The 17,621-nt window shown below is 39.0% G+C and overlaps 2 protein-coding genes across 2 annotated transcripts in view; one reads left to right on the top strand and one right to left on the bottom strand.

Moving 5' to 3' along the window:
• Positions 1-17,621, bottom strand: part of LOC134838866 (ATP synthase subunit alpha, mitochondrial-like) — a 494,565-nt gene that overhangs the window by 69,589 nt on the left and 407,355 nt on the right. The gene's annotated exons all lie outside the window — the stretch shown is intronic.
• LOC134838983 (extracellular matrix protein 3-like) overlaps positions 15,498-17,621 on the top strand; it is a gene marked incomplete in the record, with an annotated part of 9,363 nt that continues 7,239 nt past the window's right edge. The window contains 1 exon segment of the mRNA XM_063854356.1: positions 15,498-16,109. Coding sequence (XP_063710426.1) covers positions 15,931-16,109 — 179 coding nt within the window.

Below are 17,621 nucleotides of genomic sequence, written 5' to 3' on the forward strand. Positions count from 1 at the left end.
TGGAAGTTGTTCGAATAGGATATGATAAGTTCTTGTATGGTGAACCATGGATCAGATCAAAACGTATGGTAAATGGCCACCTGTGTGGTTTAGTATTTCTCAATGAGGTGGAGCAATAAGCAGAATGGTCAGAGAACAGAAAGAGCAGAAAAACGGATGAATGTTGCTTTTTATGGGCTAATCTAAAATCACACTAAAATTGGGTAATTTCATCAAATTGATTTAAAAGAAATTTGGAAATTTATATTAACGTTCACAATTAATTTGTATTATTATTTTTTCAGTGGTAACATGGTAACATTGAGGATTTTGAAACTTTTTTTTACCAAAAAGCTCCTATAATTCAATTTTTTTTGTTTTTCTGCTTTCAGACCCTTTGTGCTCTTGGATCATTCTGCTCATTGAACAGCCACCATTTCTCAAGCAATTTTAAATTTGCGGTCACTAAGGGAGTTGCAACTTGTTTCTTTATTTTTTCGCGTAAAAAACATTGTTCACAGAATCACTGCTGACACGCTCAATTTCTTGAAAAATTAAAAAAGTTACTATCATTTTAATTAGGTAGTTTTTAGGTAGAACTCATTTCATGCATCAATTCTAATTGAAAATTTTCTTTTTTTTTTTGGATTTGTGATTTGGTTTTGCAATTTGTTTTTTGCCGTCTTAGTTTCCGTTAGTTTTTTTTTGCTTTTTTAAAATGCAATTATATTTTTTACCTGTTACAATTTTTTTTAATTTTTTTTTTGCTTCCTGGCCAGAGCTATAGTCGAAGGTTCCGTACTCTGTTAACTTACCAGCTCTGATATTTATCTTTTTATATAATTTCATTTCTTTTCTTTTTTGTTTCAATTAAAAAAGTTCGGTTTATACTAAATCGGTTTTGTCAACTTATATTGCGTAGTTTCTATGTTAAAATTTATTCCTGTGATTTTGTTTTGCAGTACTGATGGGTCGTAAAAACTTCTGAAACTTAATAGATAAATAAAAAAATTACCTTAAAATTGTTTGCATCGTTATTGCTAAGTAAATGGCCCTGATTGCTTCTGTAATCATGATAAGTGTAATTCTCGACATAATTAAGCCAAAAAAAGATTTCTCCGAGTAACTATATGAAATTTTGTCAACTTTTTTTTCAATGAATTTCTAAATTTTTTGTTTGCACTCAGTGGATTATGTCTAAACTTATGTCCGCTAGCTTGTAAAATAAGATTCGTGTTGTATCGGAAGTGTTCGACCCAAGTTTTTTCACCTTAAATGTCGCTCGGTCAACGATTTGTAGTGCTTCTTAAGGATGTATATGACCCTCCTCTCATCATGTTATGAAAACTTTAAAAATAGAGTACTTCGACTTTGTGTGCTATTCCACAGTTGAATTGTTGTAAGTTTTGTGCATGATCCAGGAGGAGTTTGCTGTAAACAATTTAATTCAAAATACTTTATAACTTCAGTATTTTTATGTGTATAGTATTAGTTTCGGCATAACAACGGCGACACAAGTTTTTTTAACTTCAGATGCTGCTCGATCAACAATTTTCAATGTTGGCCTAAATTTTTTATAAAAGTTCTCCGATACGAAGGTATAAAGTTTTTGTATATAGAAGTTTTTGAGCTCTTCCAAGTTGTTTTTGTAGTTCGAATTTTGGAAAAAAAAATACTTTCCTTTTTTCTATTCAATAATACTTTAAAGCAATGTTTTTTTTTGCGAGTCTGTTTAGTTTTGTTGGCTGAATTGTTTTAAAGGCTGAATTGTTTTAAATGCTTTTGCCTCTTTCAGGAGGGAATGTTCAAAAAAAATTTTACCTTAATTTTTATAGCTTCATAACATTTTATGTCTACAATTTCGTTTTCAGTTTAACGAGGGTCAAACAAATTTTTTTGCCTCCGTTGCCACTAATTCATTGATTCGTTCTTAGCTGATTAAGGCTCTTCAAGATTAATATCCCAGACTAACTACATATCCAGCAATTTTTACTTTAATATGAAGGACAAAATAATTTTTCATATTTCAGAAAAAAGAATAAAACTTACAAATTTTGAAGTTAATTTGCTCAAAAGTATTTGATTTGACTTAAAAGGTTAAGGTTATTGCGATCGGGTCTTAGATTTTTGTCTCCAGTGAAAAAACTTCTAGCTGCAGACGCTAGCTTTGCATTCTCACTCAACAAATTTGCTCAGAAAAAATCGATTTGGAACCTTTTTGTCAAAATAATGTTATTTTTCCACAAAAAAATTATTTGCTGACTCAGATTGTGGCGTCATCATAACAAAACAAGCCGTTCAATAAATGGCTCGGATTGCTGATGTAACCATAACGCTTTTGTTACTGACAGAATGTTTTCTGAGAAGATTTGTCAAGGTTTTTCCAGAGGTAGTTTTTCACGAGTCGATTAACAGATTCCTCTATAGACCGTGAAGGTGTTTTTTTTTCGGGAAAATTCTTAAAATTCCCTAACTGGAGCGTATTTAAGCGTCTTAATGAATTGAAGAATGCAATTAGTTACATTTGAATATTTTGAATTGGTCTGCTTAAAAGCAGTCACTTTGCGCTTTCTAAATACGAACGTGGAAATAGTGCGAAAAACGTGATCGGCTCATCAGATTTTTATATAGGTCGTGATATTTTTTTAGTGTTTTTCATGAAAAGTCCACCGATTTGTTCAGGCTCCATTTTACCTTTTCGCTGTTTGATTTTTGATTTTATTTTGAGCTCAGTTCATCTAGTTTTTTCCAATTGGGTTTTCTTTATCTAAACAGGGCTAATCATACATTTGCTTGAAACTCAAAGAGCTGTATAAAGATATTATTTCTTTAAAGTTCGAAAGTTTTTGGAAAATAATTTATCAAAAAACGAGTCATTTTTTTGTTTCTTTGCGTTCATTGGCTACTTTTTTAACTATTTTTTTTGCTAAGTTTTGATATTTCTCAGATGATTGCATAGCGCTTAGTAGATTTTGTTTGAGTTTCTTTTCAAAAAAAATGAGCGTAAATTTGCTTTGATGAGGGTGCTTTATAAGTTTATTCGTATAATGCATCATTTATGTTGAAAAATATATAATTGAAAATAATTGTACAAATTTTATTCTGAGACGGTGGCTTTAGTATAGTTTTGTATCAGGACTTGTGATTGGCTAAGTTTTGCAAGGGGTTGGAAGCTCCGTTTTTCCTATCTGTTAAGTTCAATTTTAAAAGTTGTTCGAAGTTTATAACTTCTTGAAACTTAATATTAATTTACGTTTTGAATATTGTAGAGTTGTTTACACAAAAATTCAATTCTGCAAATGGTCTGCAGGTTAATGTCATTCAGAGACAATTTGAGTTGAACATCGATAGCAAGAAAAAAAAATTTAAAAAAGAATTTTTTGACGAACCTCAGTTTAAGAGCATTTTTGGCGGATCAAACAGTTCAAAGGATCACATGAAAATGAGAAACTATGATGGTAATTGGTTGAAAAAATTTTAAGTTGATGGCCTAACTTTGCTTGGAAACTGATAATCATCAGTAATTTTTGAGGTTTCCAGGTTGCAAAAATTAATTTAGGACTGTGCCAAACCAATGGAGTTTTTCATCTTGATTCTTAATTTGTTATCGATTTTTTTGGTTGTGTATAATACCGATTGGAGTAACAGTCATCAGGATTTTTAAAAAGTTTTTCACTTGAAAAATTTGTTCAAGATACCTACAATCATGAGTTTTTTAGAATTTTTTCACTTGAGACAGAATTTTGTGAAGCTAAAAAACTGAATGCTGCCTGTTAATTGTTTTGCTTTTATATACATTTGAAAGGCCTAGTGATTGCTCTGATTTATTGTCTAAATTAGCCTTCAACCTAAAAATCAAAAAACTGAAAATTCTAAACAATCATTCATAAAAAAAACTAATAAGTTATTTTTAAAAAACTTAGGTTTAAATAACCTATCAGGAAATTTAGAGATTTTTCACCGATTTTTAGACAAAAACTGAAGACTGTTATTTAAAATTTGCAAAAAAAAATAAATTTCTTTGATGATTTAAAAAGCTTGAAGCCTTTATCTAAACTTGCTACTTATCAATTTTATTTTTTCAATTTTATAACTTTGATTATAGTTGAGTTGTAAAGTGTTTTATAATTTGTTTCAAAATCGAAAATGACAGAAAAAAATTCCGACGATTTTCTCAGGATTAAATTGCGTTTGAGTAATTATTCGACCCTGTTTGAACTACGATTCGACTGTTCGATTTTACATGTTGGACCCACGAGTCCATTTTGTTCGAGCCTGTTTGACTCATTGTTCGACCACATGCGTATTATGATCGAACCCTTTCGAATAGTGGTTTGTTTCAGGGCAATTCGCGCTTCGATCACATTCGACACATGAGTCGTCACCGTTTGACCTATAATTCGACCCTGTTCGATTTATGATTCTATTCTGTTTGACTCATGATTCGGGTCTGTTCAAATCATGATTCGATTCTGATTCACCTCTAATCAACTCATTGTTTGACCTGATTCGAAATTACTGACCTTATTCGACCCATGACTCGAACCATGATTTGCTTGATGGTTCGTTCCCGTTCGACTCATGATTCGACTCTGTTCGACCCATGATTCGACCCTGTTCGACTCATTGGACCCTGTTCGACTCATGATTCCATTATGTTGGACTCATATTTTGACCCTGTTCGAATCGTGATTCGACCCTGTTCGACCTATGGTCGACTCATGATTTGACACTGTTCGAATCTATCGGCCCGGTTTGATTCATGATTTGACTCGTTTCGATTGTGTCGACCCTGTTTGACTAACGATTCGACCCATGATTCCACCTTGTTCGACCATAGCCTTCGTTCGACAGTCTTAATTTGCGACGAAAAACGGACATCAATTGATAGTTTCACTGAAATCAAGAGTCAATTACCTCACCTCCTGAATAATGAATTCGCCTAAGTCTGGACATACTTTAAATGGCCAACATGCGTGACCCATGTTGCTCCAACTCAATCACAAAAGTGGCAATAATTTTTTCTAGGCTGCGCCGTCTCCACCCGGTTGCCAAAAAAATCGATAACATTTTTCTGGGTCGCGCCGTCTCCTCCTGAAAGCTCGCGTTGTTTCCGTCTTGGTCGCAAAAAGTCGGTTTCCAGACACAAAATACATAGGCGCACCAAGCGTTTCAGTGTGAAAAGTCTGGACATAATGTCGTGCCGTGGGTTGCAAAGTTCGCGCCGTGGGTCGAAACGCATCCAGATTTAGACCCAAGTTACATAGTCTTACCAATAGATTGGCCTGAAAAATCTGGAAACGAGTCGCGCCGTGAATCGCGATAGTCTGGACTTACCAAAATTTGATCGCGAAAGTCTGGATGGGGTCGCAAATCTCTGGACATACCAAAATTTGGTGGCAAAAATCTGGACATAAAGACGCGGTAGCCTGGACGTGCCAATATTTGTCAACGAGAGTCTGGAAATAAAGGCGCGAAAGTCTGAACACACGTTTTCCAGACTTTCCGGACTTCCTGTCAAGACTTTTTTGCGACCAAATTTCGGTTATGTTAAGTCTTTTGCGTCCAATTTTTGTATTCCAGACTATCGCGACCCACAGCGCGACTCATGTCCACACGGCGCGATTATGCATTTTGGGTCTAAATCCAGATGCGCCTCGACCCATGGCGCGACTTTATGTTCAGACTTTCCAGACTCAATTTCTCGGCTTGACTATACAATTCTGGTCAAGTTATGGTCTATATCGTGATGCGGCTCGATCCATGGCGTGAATATGCCCTTTAAGTCTTAACCCGGGTGCGGCTCAACTCACGTTTATTTCTAGCAAAGAAGTAGTTGATTAAAAGTTTTTTAATGTTACTCAGACTCGCTCTAAACTCAAATGGAGTAACACTTTCGTCCTGTTCCATTCGTGATTTTGGTGGAGTATGCGATGACAAAACAGGTCGAGGTTCTCACTGTATGTTTCGACCGTTTCGACCAAAAGCCGGTATATTTCGACTGTTTTGACCAAATGTGGTTATGTTTCGACGACCGTGCTCGACCGAAAACAATGTGCTCGACTTTGCTCGACCCAAGTGAGATTCGTTTCGAATGTCTCGACCGCATGGGTATGTTTGGACTTTCATTTATCGTTAGTTATCCAATCAAAAACGTTTTAATTTCCCGGGTTCCAGAGTTGCTCAATTTATGTTTCGACGGTCTCGACCAAAAATTGGTATGTTTCGAATGCGTCGTCCAAAATTCGGTATGTTTAGGCCGTGCTTGACCAAAATTCAATATGTTTAGACAGTTCTCAGCCGATGCAAATGTGCTCGACAGTGCTCGAACCTAGGAAGATATGTTTTGACTGTGCTCGAACGAAAAAAAGCTTTACCATACTCGACGCACACTAGATTTGTTTCGACCGTATTCGATCAAATTCGGGCATGTTTCGACTTTCAACCAACATGAGTTATGCAAATTTAAGTTTTATAAATTATGCTTTACGGGTAACAACATATGATGTTTTTTATCAAAATAAAATGATTAGAGTTATTTGAAATTTAAATACACTGTAAAGATGAGCTATATTTGAGCTTTTGTTTTCATCTTTTGTCATCTTGGTTTGCAATTTGAGTCAAAAATTTCGAAAAAAATGATGATATTTGGAAAAAAAATTCTTTTTGATTCCGAATTCCCATAAGACAATCAGTATTTTTCGACCATGATCGAATGAATGAATTTATTTGGTTATTTGCAACTCGATCTCTTTGTAGAGAATCACTTTTTTTGAGCTACTGTTTTTCATCTTATGGATCATCTGGATTTCAATTTGAGTTGAAAACGTCAAGAAATATGTTGAGAATTTAAAACGTTTTTGTTTTTGACTCCGACTTACCGATTATATGAGAAAGAATAATGTTCCGCGTTCTTAGTGGCCATAAGTTGGTCATACTTTTCTTCTTTTTTGGAACAATTTTTCACAATCTTCATTATAGTCGAAAGTCATTTTGTGCTTCCTAAAGTGTTGTTTTTGTCTGCTGACATACCAGAAAAGCCCCTGATGATTTCATCAGAATCAAAATTGCAAAACACAGGATGATCACTAATTGATTTTCAAGGTTTGTGGGTTTTGAAGACAACATGGCCCCGGAAACGGAATCCTTGTCTGATCAAAATCCAGAAACATCAATCACACGTCCAAGGCTTTTAATATAAACCTCTCGTATCGAAGTGCTCCTTTTATGTTTCGACTTTCAAAGTCGAGCACAAGTCAGTGCTCGACCGAAGAAGAAAAGTCGAGACAGTTGTTTGGGTAAAGAACAAACTCAAAACATACCTTGAGCAATTCGAAACATACCTTGAGCACGGTTGAAACATATCTCGAGCACGGCCGAAATATACCTCGAGCACGGTCGACATATACCTCGAGCACGGTCGGGCGCGGTTAAAACATACCTCGAGCACGGTCGAAACATACTTCGAGCACGGTCGAAACATATCTCCAGCACGGCCGAAATATACCTCGAGCACGGTCGGGCGCGGTTAAAACATACCTCGAGCACGGTCGAACCATACTTCGAGCACGGTCGAAACATATCTCGAGCACGGCCAAAATATACCTCGAGCACGGTCGAAACATACTTCGAGCACGGTCGAAACGTACTTCGAGCACGGTCGAAACACAACTCGAGCACGGTCGACATTTACCTCGAGCACGGTCGAAACATACCTTGAGCAAGGTCGAAACATATTTCGAGCACGGCTGAAATATTCCTCGAGCACGGTCGAAACGTACCTCGAGCACGGTCGAAACATAACTCGAGCACGGTCGACATATTCCTCGAGAACGGTCGGGCGCGGTTAAAACATACCTCGAGCACGGTCGAAACATACTTCGAGCACGGTCGAAACATATCTCGAGCACGGCCGAAATATAACTCGAGCATGGTCGAAACGTACTTCGAGCAGGACCGAAGCGCACCTCGAGCACGGTCGAAACAAATCTCGAGCAGGGCCGAAGCATACCTCGAGCACGGCCGAAGCATATCTCGAGCACGGTCGAAGCATACCTCTCGCACTGTCGAAAAACATCTCGAGCACGGTCGAAACATACCTCGAGCACGGTCGAAACATACCTCGAGCACGGTCGACATATACCTCGAGCACGCTCGGGCGCGGTTAAAACATACCTCGAGCACGGTCGAAACATACTGCGAGCACGGTCGAAACATATCTCCAGCACGGCCGAAATATACCTCGAGCACGGTCGAAACGTACCTCGAGCACGGTCGAAAATTACCTCGAGCACGGTCGAAACATACCTTGAGCACGGTCGAAACATATCTCGAGCACGGCTGAAATATACCTCGAGCACGGTCGAAACGTACCTCGAGCACGGTCGAAACATAACTCGAGCACGGTCGACATATACCTCGAGGACGGTCGGGCGCGGTTAAAACATACCTCGAGCACGGTCGAAACATACCTCGAGCACGGTCGAAACATATCTCGAGCACGGCCGAAATATACCTCGAGCATGGTCGAAACATACTTCGAACAAGACCGAAGCGCACCTCGAGTACGGTCGAAACATATCTCGAGCACGGCCGAAGCATACCTCGAGCACGGCCGAAGCATATCTCGAGCACGGTCGAAGCATACCTCTCGCATTGTCGAAAAACATCTCGAGCACGGTCGAAACATACATCGAGCACGGTCGAAACATATCTCGAGCACGGACGAAATATACCTCGAGCACGGTCGAAACATAACTCGAGCACGGTCGACATATTCCTCGAGAACGGTCGGGCGCGGTTAAAACATACCTCGAGCACGGTCGAAACATACTTCGAGCACGGTCGAAACATATCTCGAGCACGGCCGAAATATAACTCGAGCATGGTCGAAACGTACTTCGAGCAAGACCGAAGCGCACCTCGAGCACGGTCGAAACAAATCTCGAGCACGGCCGAAGCATACCTCGAGCACGGCCGAAGCATATCTCGAGCACGGTCGAAGCATACCTCTCGCACTGTCGAAAAACATCTCGAGCACGGTCGAAACATACCTCGAGCACGGTCCAAACATACCTCGAGCACGGTCGACATATACCTCGAGCACGGTCGGGCGCGGTTAAAACATACCTCGAGCACGGTCGAAACATACTGCGAGCACGGTCGAAACATATCTCCAGCACGGCCGAAATATACCTCGAGCACGGTCGAAACGTACCTCGAGCACGGTCGAAAAATACCTCGAGCACGGTCGAAACATATCTCGAGCACGGTCGAAACATATCTCGAGCACGGCTGAAATATACCTCGAGCACGGTCGAAACGTACCTCGAGCACGGTCGAAACATAACTCGAGCACGGTCGACATATACCTCGAGGACGGTCGGGTGTGGTTAAAACATACCTCGAGCACGGTCGAAACATACCTCGAGCACGGTCGAAACATAACTCGAGCACGGTCGACATATACCTCGAGGACGGTCGGGTGCGGTTAAAACATACCTCGAGCACGGTCGAAACATACCTCGAGCATGGTCGAAACATACTTCGAACAAGACCGAAGCGCACCTCGAGTACGGTCGAAACATATCTCGAGCACGGCCGAAGCATACCTCGAGCACGGCCGAAGCATATCTCGAGCACGGTCGAAGCATACCTCTCGCATTGTCGAAAAACATCTCGAGCACGGTCGAAACATACCTCGAGCACGGTCGAAACATATCTCGAGCACGGACGAAATATACCTCGAGCACGGTCGAAACATATCTCGAGCAGGGCCAAAATAAACCTCGAGCAAAGTCAAAACATACTTCGAGCACGGTCGAAACGTACCTCGAGCACGGTCGAAACATAACTCGAGCGCGGTCGACATTTACCTCGAGCACGTTCCGGCGCGGTTAAAACATACCTCGAGCACGGTCGAAACATACTTCGAGCACGGTCGAAACATACTTCGAGCAGACCGAAGCGCACCTCGAGCACGGTCGAAACATACTTCGAGCAAGACCGAAGCGCACTTCGGGCACGGTCGAAACATATCTCAAGCACGGCCGAAATATACCTCGAGCACGGTCGAAACGTACCTCGAGCACGGTCGAAAGTTACCTCGAGCACGGTCGAAACATTTCTTGAGCACGGTAGAAACATATCTCGAGCAGGGCCAAAATAAACCTCGAGCAAAGTCAAAACATACTTCGAGCACGGTCGAAACGTACCTCGAGCACGGTCGAAACATAACTCGAGCGCGGTCGACATTTACCTCGAGCACGTTCCGGCGCGGTTAAAACATACCTCGAGCACGGTCGAAACATACTTCGAGCACGGTCGAAACATACTTCGAGCAGACCGAAGCGCACCTCGAGCACGGTCGAAACATACTTCGAGCAAGACCGAAGCGCACTTCGGGCACGGCCGAAATATACCTCGAGCACGGTCGAAACATACTTCGAGCAAGACCGAAGCGCACCTCGAGCACGGTCGAAACATATCTCGAGCACGGCCGAAGCATACCTCGAGCACGGCCGAATCATATCTCGAGCACGGTCGAAGCATACCTCCCGCACTGTCGAAACACATCTCGAGCACGGTCGAAACATACCTCGAGCACGGTCGAAACATATCTCGAGCACGGCCGAAATATACCTCGAACACGGTCGAAACATATCTCGAGCACGGCCAAAATATACCTCGAGCACCGTCGAAACATACTTCGATCACGGTCGAAACGTACCTCGAGCACGGTCGAAACATAACTCGAGCACGGTCGACATTTACCTCGAGCACGGTCGGGCGCGGTTGAAACATAACTTGAGCACGGTCGAAACATACTTCGAGCACGGTCGAAACATATCTCGAGCACGGCCGAAATATACCTCGAGCACGGTCGAAACATACTTCGAGCAAGACCAAAGCGCACCTCGAGCACGGTCGAAACATATCTCGAGCACGGCCGAAATTTACCTCGAGCATGGTCGAAACGTACCTCAAGCAAGGTCGAAAATTGCCTCGAGCACGGTCGAAACATACCTTGAGCACGGTAGAAAAATATCTCGAGCACGGCCGAAATATACCTCGAGCACGGTTGAAACGTACCTCGAGCACGGTCGAAACATAACTCGAGTACGGTCGACATATACCTCCAGCACGGTCGGGCGCAGTTAAAACATACCTCGAGCACGGTCGAAACATACTTCGTGCACGTTCGAAACATATCTCGAGCACGGCCGAAATATACCTCGAGCACGGTCGAAACATACTTCGAGCACGGCTGAAGCATATCTCGAGCACGGTCGAAGCATACCTCCCGCACTGTCGAAACACATCTCGAGCACGGTCGAATTATACCTCGAGCACGGTCGAAAACTATCTCGAGCACGGCCGAAATATACATCGAGCACGGTCGAAACATATCTCGAGCACGGCCGAAATATACCTCGAGCACGGTCGAAACATACTTCGAGCAAGACCGAAGCGCACCTCGAGCACGGTCGAAACTTATCTCGAGCACGGTCGACATATACCTCGAGGACGGTCTGGTGCGGTTAAAACATACCTCGAGCACGGTCGAAACATACCTCGAGCATGGTCGAAACATAACTCGAGCACGGTCGACATATACCTCGAGCACGGTCAGGCGCGGTTAAAACATAACTCGAGCGCGGTCGAAACCTACCTCGAGCACGGTGGAAACTTGAAGTGAGCCGATTGAAAAAATATTTTTTTGTCGGATTTGTTGCACGCGAAATTATAGAGCAGATGCAAACAGCAAAGTAATAGAGTATAAATGTATTGTTAGTGTGCAGTTAGCTAGACAAGCATATTACTGATACGGGAATGAAATTCGTCCTTGCAGGATGAAAATGTATTTGCTTGCAAGAAGGTAGCTAGTCTGGAGTGCAGCCGTTCCATGCCTAAGACATTGACGCTTCAATGTCCCAGGCTTGGAAAAAATGCACTCTAGACTAGCTACCCTTTTGCATGCAAAGACGACTATTGTCAGCGTTTCAAAAAAAATGTGACAGAGTTGACGTAGCGATCAATACATTGTCTTCCTAAAATCATACAAGATTGAATCTTTTGATATCAGTCTTGGGAGTGTAGTTGTAGCAAATATCAAAAAGCAACCATTTCCATTATAAAAAACTACTGGTTCAAGGGGCAAACTGACCCGTTTTCTTAGGGTCCTCGTTGTGGTAAGGACTTGTCAGAAAATAAACTTCAGATCTAAAGTATTTCGCGTCCTCGTGATATATATACATAATTATATATTTATAGTAGGTTTGTATAATTACATTCATATTATAGGTATACGTATACAGCACCCACAACTTCAAAACCACTTATTATTGAACCAAATTTGAAATTTGAGTAATTTTTTTTCTGATAAAGAAGAGTCTAGCAAAAACATTAGTTGATTACAGCTTTTTGCAAAATAATTATAAAAAATGAAAAAAATTTTTTTTTTCAAAATTGCTCCAAGTGCTGGGGAACTCTTAAGTTAAGCTTCAAAACTAATTTCAAACTTTATTTCAGCTTAATATAGGATCTTTTTGTTGCGCAACACGATCGATTTACTCGCTCGCTTTACTCGCTTCGAGTGAGACTTTATTGCAAAAGTTTTAAGCCGCCATTTCTCTACATTTAGAGAACTCTCTGGAAACTTCAAGCTTCAATCGACTACCTCTTAAAGGGCTTCAACTTATGAGATTACTCGTCCGCTTCAGCTGACTATTTAGGTAACTAATTTTGCGTAAAAAAAAACAAATGCAAAATTCCTTTGCACTTTCAGCGGTCGAAAAAGCAACTTTGAAAACTAATGTCTTTCTTCAAAACCAGTATGGGTGTGTCTATGATTCGAGATGAAAATTTAATATAATTAGTTTAAATTATAGATTTTGTATGGATTTCGCACGTTCCACGGGAGCTTTTGTTCAATTTTCACCTACACTTACCATGGCACAGATCACGTTACAGTTCGTCCTTTTTATGGAGCTAGCAAATCTCATATTCCGGCAGTGCTAATTGACATAATACCTTTTCACAATTTGGGAACGAGGGCGCGAAAAGCATTAACTATAGCCCCTTTTCCATTTTCATTGATTATATTTAAAGCGACCACTTGAGTTTTATATACGGCTATTATGCTAACGTTTCATCGCCGTTTGATTCGGAAATTTATTGCGTGATTTTCCGGTTCGATTTACAATTGTTTTTGTTTCTAAAACCGTAGATTTCGTCTTCAAAGTCAAATTGATCAAAAAGGCTAAATCGTGATAGATTTCACAGAATTACAGATAGCATCAAGGCTTTGTTTCGCACAAATTACTTTCAAAATGATTTATTACCTTTGGTCAAATTTTTATTTGGATTTTTTTGAAAGGAATTTTGACTGCAAGTGCGATACGCGTGAAATGATTTCATTGTAGAAAAACATAAATTGTCTTCAAAATATAGTATTAAAATGAGCGTTTTTATGATCAAAGTGCAATTAAAGCAATGCTAAAATAAATGACCGAAGCAGGGCTCTTTTTTTAAAAAAAAAATAAAAGGCGGAAATTTATAAGATGGAAATCTCCGCGCCTGAGTAATGGTATCCGAAGCTTCCTTTCAGTTTCTATATATTTTCCCTAAAAAGGGAGTAAATTACTATCCAATACCCATTCAACCAATTCGCTTATTGGGCAACGTTTTACTATAAAAAAGAGAAAACTGATTGCTGATTTGTAGTGGGTAATTGTTAATCTCTTTCTATATTTGTATGGCCACAAACTGCTATTTTGCAAATATATCTGAAATAAAGGAAATAGATTTGCCCAAGTTCACTCAAATATTGACGTGCCATTTTACTACTAATTGGCTCAAGTTTGGAGCAGTTATCTATTTAGAAACCTGTTTGTATTCTTTGTTTCCTGATTTATGGTTCAATTTCAGTTATCTTTGCCCAAAATACCTGATAACCATCTTGTTTTCCCTTTTATTATATAGCGCTTTGCTTCTTCAATTTTAACTCTCCTCTGTGCGAGACAGTTTGAATAGCTTACATTTTTGAACTTAACCCATTTCACATTTATTTATTGGGGAGGTCTTAGTAAATAAATATTTCTCTCCAAGTTTGTTTAGCATAGTTTGAGAATAAACCCAGAAAGTAAAAGTTTCCGGGGTGAACTCGCTAAGAAAATCGGGGCCGGGTTGTTCACGTAGCGATAAATTCTTCTGCTTCAAAATAAGTGGCGAAGTTATGCCCAGCGGGTGATTTTCACAATTGAGGAACTTTGTGTTTCTGATCATAACAATTTATGAGTTTGAGGCGCTAATCAAAATAATCTGGGCTGCGGTCGAGCATCAAAACGAAGGCCCCCTTTTGATATTGAATATTATTGTTACTTCTTCGCAGAAGTCTTTCAGACAGACTATTTTACTGTCAGCAAATTATATTTACCTAAATTGTGCTGTTAAATTTCCCAAAACAAATTATTTACCCTGTTGAACCAATAGTGTTTTCACATTCGCTAGTGTTTTTGTTTCCAAACTACACCAAAGTTTTAATTACTACAAAAAGAGTTTTTTGAAGAAACCTGGAAGTTTATCTCAAATTCATTGAACTTTTTTTCAGGCTTCAAATTCTTCATAATATACCCAGCAAATAATTCTTGATGTTATACTTTTAATTAATTAATTTATTGTTTGTTTTGAATGATTACAGGATAAACGCAGAAAAGATTTTTGTTCTTTTTACTTTGTTCAAATTGCCAATTTTTCTAAAATTTACTTTGGCTTGTTATTAAACGGAGCTTTGTGTGTTTTCTTCTTGCCCTTATTTTGATCGACAATTTTTTTGGTTCGATTCTTATTCAAACAAAAGTGTTTTTTAAGTGTCACCAAGCTTCAATGTGGCTGATTGCAAGTGGTTATTACTTATTACTTATTACCAATACCACTCAGCTTACCACGGTAATACCCGTTCCATTCAAGTTCAAATCTATTGATCAAGACATTCCATAGCTAATGCTTAACAGTTGCTGATTAGTTCACGTTGCTTGAATAACATTTCACGCCAATTTTTACCAACTTACAAAAAAGGTAAAACCGGCCTAGCTGGTCTATCAGAAAGCCAGCGACTGGTCTTTTTTTCTGAGTTTTTTTCAGCTCTCCCAGATTGATAATAATTTTTGCATCACCAGTGGTAATATTCAGTGAAAAAAACAATCTATTGACTTAACAAAGCGATGAAAAGTTTTTAATTGGTACGCAAGAAAAAATTCTGTTGCAGACTTAAATTTTTAGCTTCCTCGTTTGAGCTATTTTTGTCAAAACAGTCTGTCAATCTTTTTCGGAAGACGAAAAAAAAACATTTGGTCCGACTGTTTTGTTCAAAAATTCTTTGCCATAACTTTTTTTCTGTAAATAAATTTTGATTGACATTCTCGAGTTTGATTTATATTCAAACTATTTTTTAGTTATTCTCTGAAAACTGGAATTAAAAAAGTTGCTTTGTCTGAATATTTGAGAGAAAGCAATAAGTCTCAATCGAAAAAGAGAAAAACAACTTCCTTCTTTGTTTACTAACTGTCATTATTTATCACCCAACTCCCTTTAGAGCTAAATGTTTGCTGCGTTTTTCACAAATCAGAAGAAATCTTGCAAAATCAGAAGAAGAGCTTTTAAAAGATACAGTATTCCATATTCCCCAATGATTTATGTTAACAGATAAAGCCCGTTTCTGATAAATTAAAATAATCTCCAATCTGTTTAAATTTCACTTCTGTCTGCCTCGCTAAAACCAAAAAGAGCAGAGTGACTTTGTTTTAAAATTCAATCGTGAACAAAAGCAATGGACCCAAAAAACAACGCAAATTACCTTTTTATTAAATCCATGGCTGATCGAGTTACCTGGAAATAATTATAACTATTTTATCTAACTAAAGTTACCATCGTCACAACAGAAGACTAAATATGGGCATAATTTCAATTTTTGCATCAAAACTGGCTCTGTCAATTATTCTGGTGGCAGTTTGTTGCGGAGAGGTCAAAGGTCAAAGGATGTCACAGTCCGATGTGATAATAAGACGACCCCACATGACGGTGGACAGAGGAAGCGAGACTGTCCTCCAGTATTCATCTCTCACCATCTGGTAAGGGAAAACAATTTGATTGGAAAGCAACACATCCATCCCCTCCCCCCTCCTTCTCCCCCTCCCCACCCGGCCTCAGAGGGTAGAATAATGCATCGACCGTATGGGTCGAACGCTTATCGACCCAATTATAAAGATTTAAAACATTAATGTCATATAAAGTCAATACCTGAGTCTGCCAGGGTCAATAAATGAGTCGAGAAGTCGAACTACAAGTCGAAACAAAAAAAATCGATTCGGTCAAAACATAAAATTGAACCAAAAATATTTCCCAGGAATTTGACTTTTTGCTTACAAAACTGTAAAAACAATTACAAATAGCAAAATAAGCCAGTATATGTGTAGTTTGAATGCAAAGCTAGCTAGATCAACATAATATCTGATCATATACAAGACCGCCGCAAGAAATCTTAGTTATGGTCCCAACGTCAACTGTACGCTTTTTTGGGGACAACAACAATCTGAACCACACAAAAATGATGAGAAGCCATCAAACCAGTCTTAAGCAAACTAAGTTAAAAAACAGTCCTACAAACAGAACAACAATATGACAAACTGTTATCACTTACATCTAGCTAAGATAATTTAAAAAATAATTTTGGATTTGAGATAAAAGATAATTTTGGATTTGAAAAGTTTGGTTTCACTCTCCTGAATTGGCGTTAAAAAAACACCAACAACAGATTTTTCCAATTCCGACTAAAAGTACGAAAAACGTTGCCAATTAGAGACAAAAAAATACTTCTACAGTTTTCCTATTGAAAATTATCTCGCACATAAGGATCTCGTTCTAACAAGTTTTTGGCCCTTATTTTGACTTGAACTTAAAACGAAAATCCCTCTTCGTTTATTGATAGCTTTAGCATGAATCGTCTGTTTCAACAATCATAAAAACATAGTTTTCATATTGCGGGTAGTTGGTTCTTTTTTGGTGGTTAAGAAAGCTTAAAAAACAAATTGGTCATCCAAATCAAAAAAAATCACCCGGAGGTTTGAAAAGGTTTGAAGCTCCGTTCAACCCTTTCAGCCTTGAGTCGATTATCAAGCAAACCCGATTGATAAAACAAACTTGAAAAAAATGTATGAAATGGCATGATACGTTTTTTTCCATCTCGTGAAAAAAATGTATGAAATGGCATGATACGTTTTTTTCCATACTATGGACTTGTTTACAAAAATTGCTTGCGAACTACTGTGGAATTTGATTTTGAAGCGCTTTTCTATATAAAAACTGTGGTTAAGTTTTTTGGGTAATCCCCAGGGTGCAGATTCGCCATTTAGTTTGAAAAAACTTTGCAAAAAGCTTGAGAATAGAGGAATTGCATAGAAGAATAGTTTGTTAATAGATTTTTGACCTGCGTTTAAAAAGGTTAGGTTGTGTTTTTTTACGGATTTTGGGTTAACTTACCATTATAGAAGAAACGCTTAAGCTTCTAAGAGTAATCTTCGAAGTGATTTGTTTAAAGGAAAAATTGAACCTGGACTGCTGGAATTCGGTCAATTTTTTTAGCA

Source organism: Symsagittifera roscoffensis, chromosome 2 (genome assembly GCF_963678635.1).
Source record: "Symsagittifera roscoffensis chromosome 2, txSymRosc1.1, whole genome shotgun sequence".
NCBI lineage: Eukaryota > Metazoa > Xenacoelomorpha > Acoela > Convolutidae > Symsagittifera > Symsagittifera roscoffensis.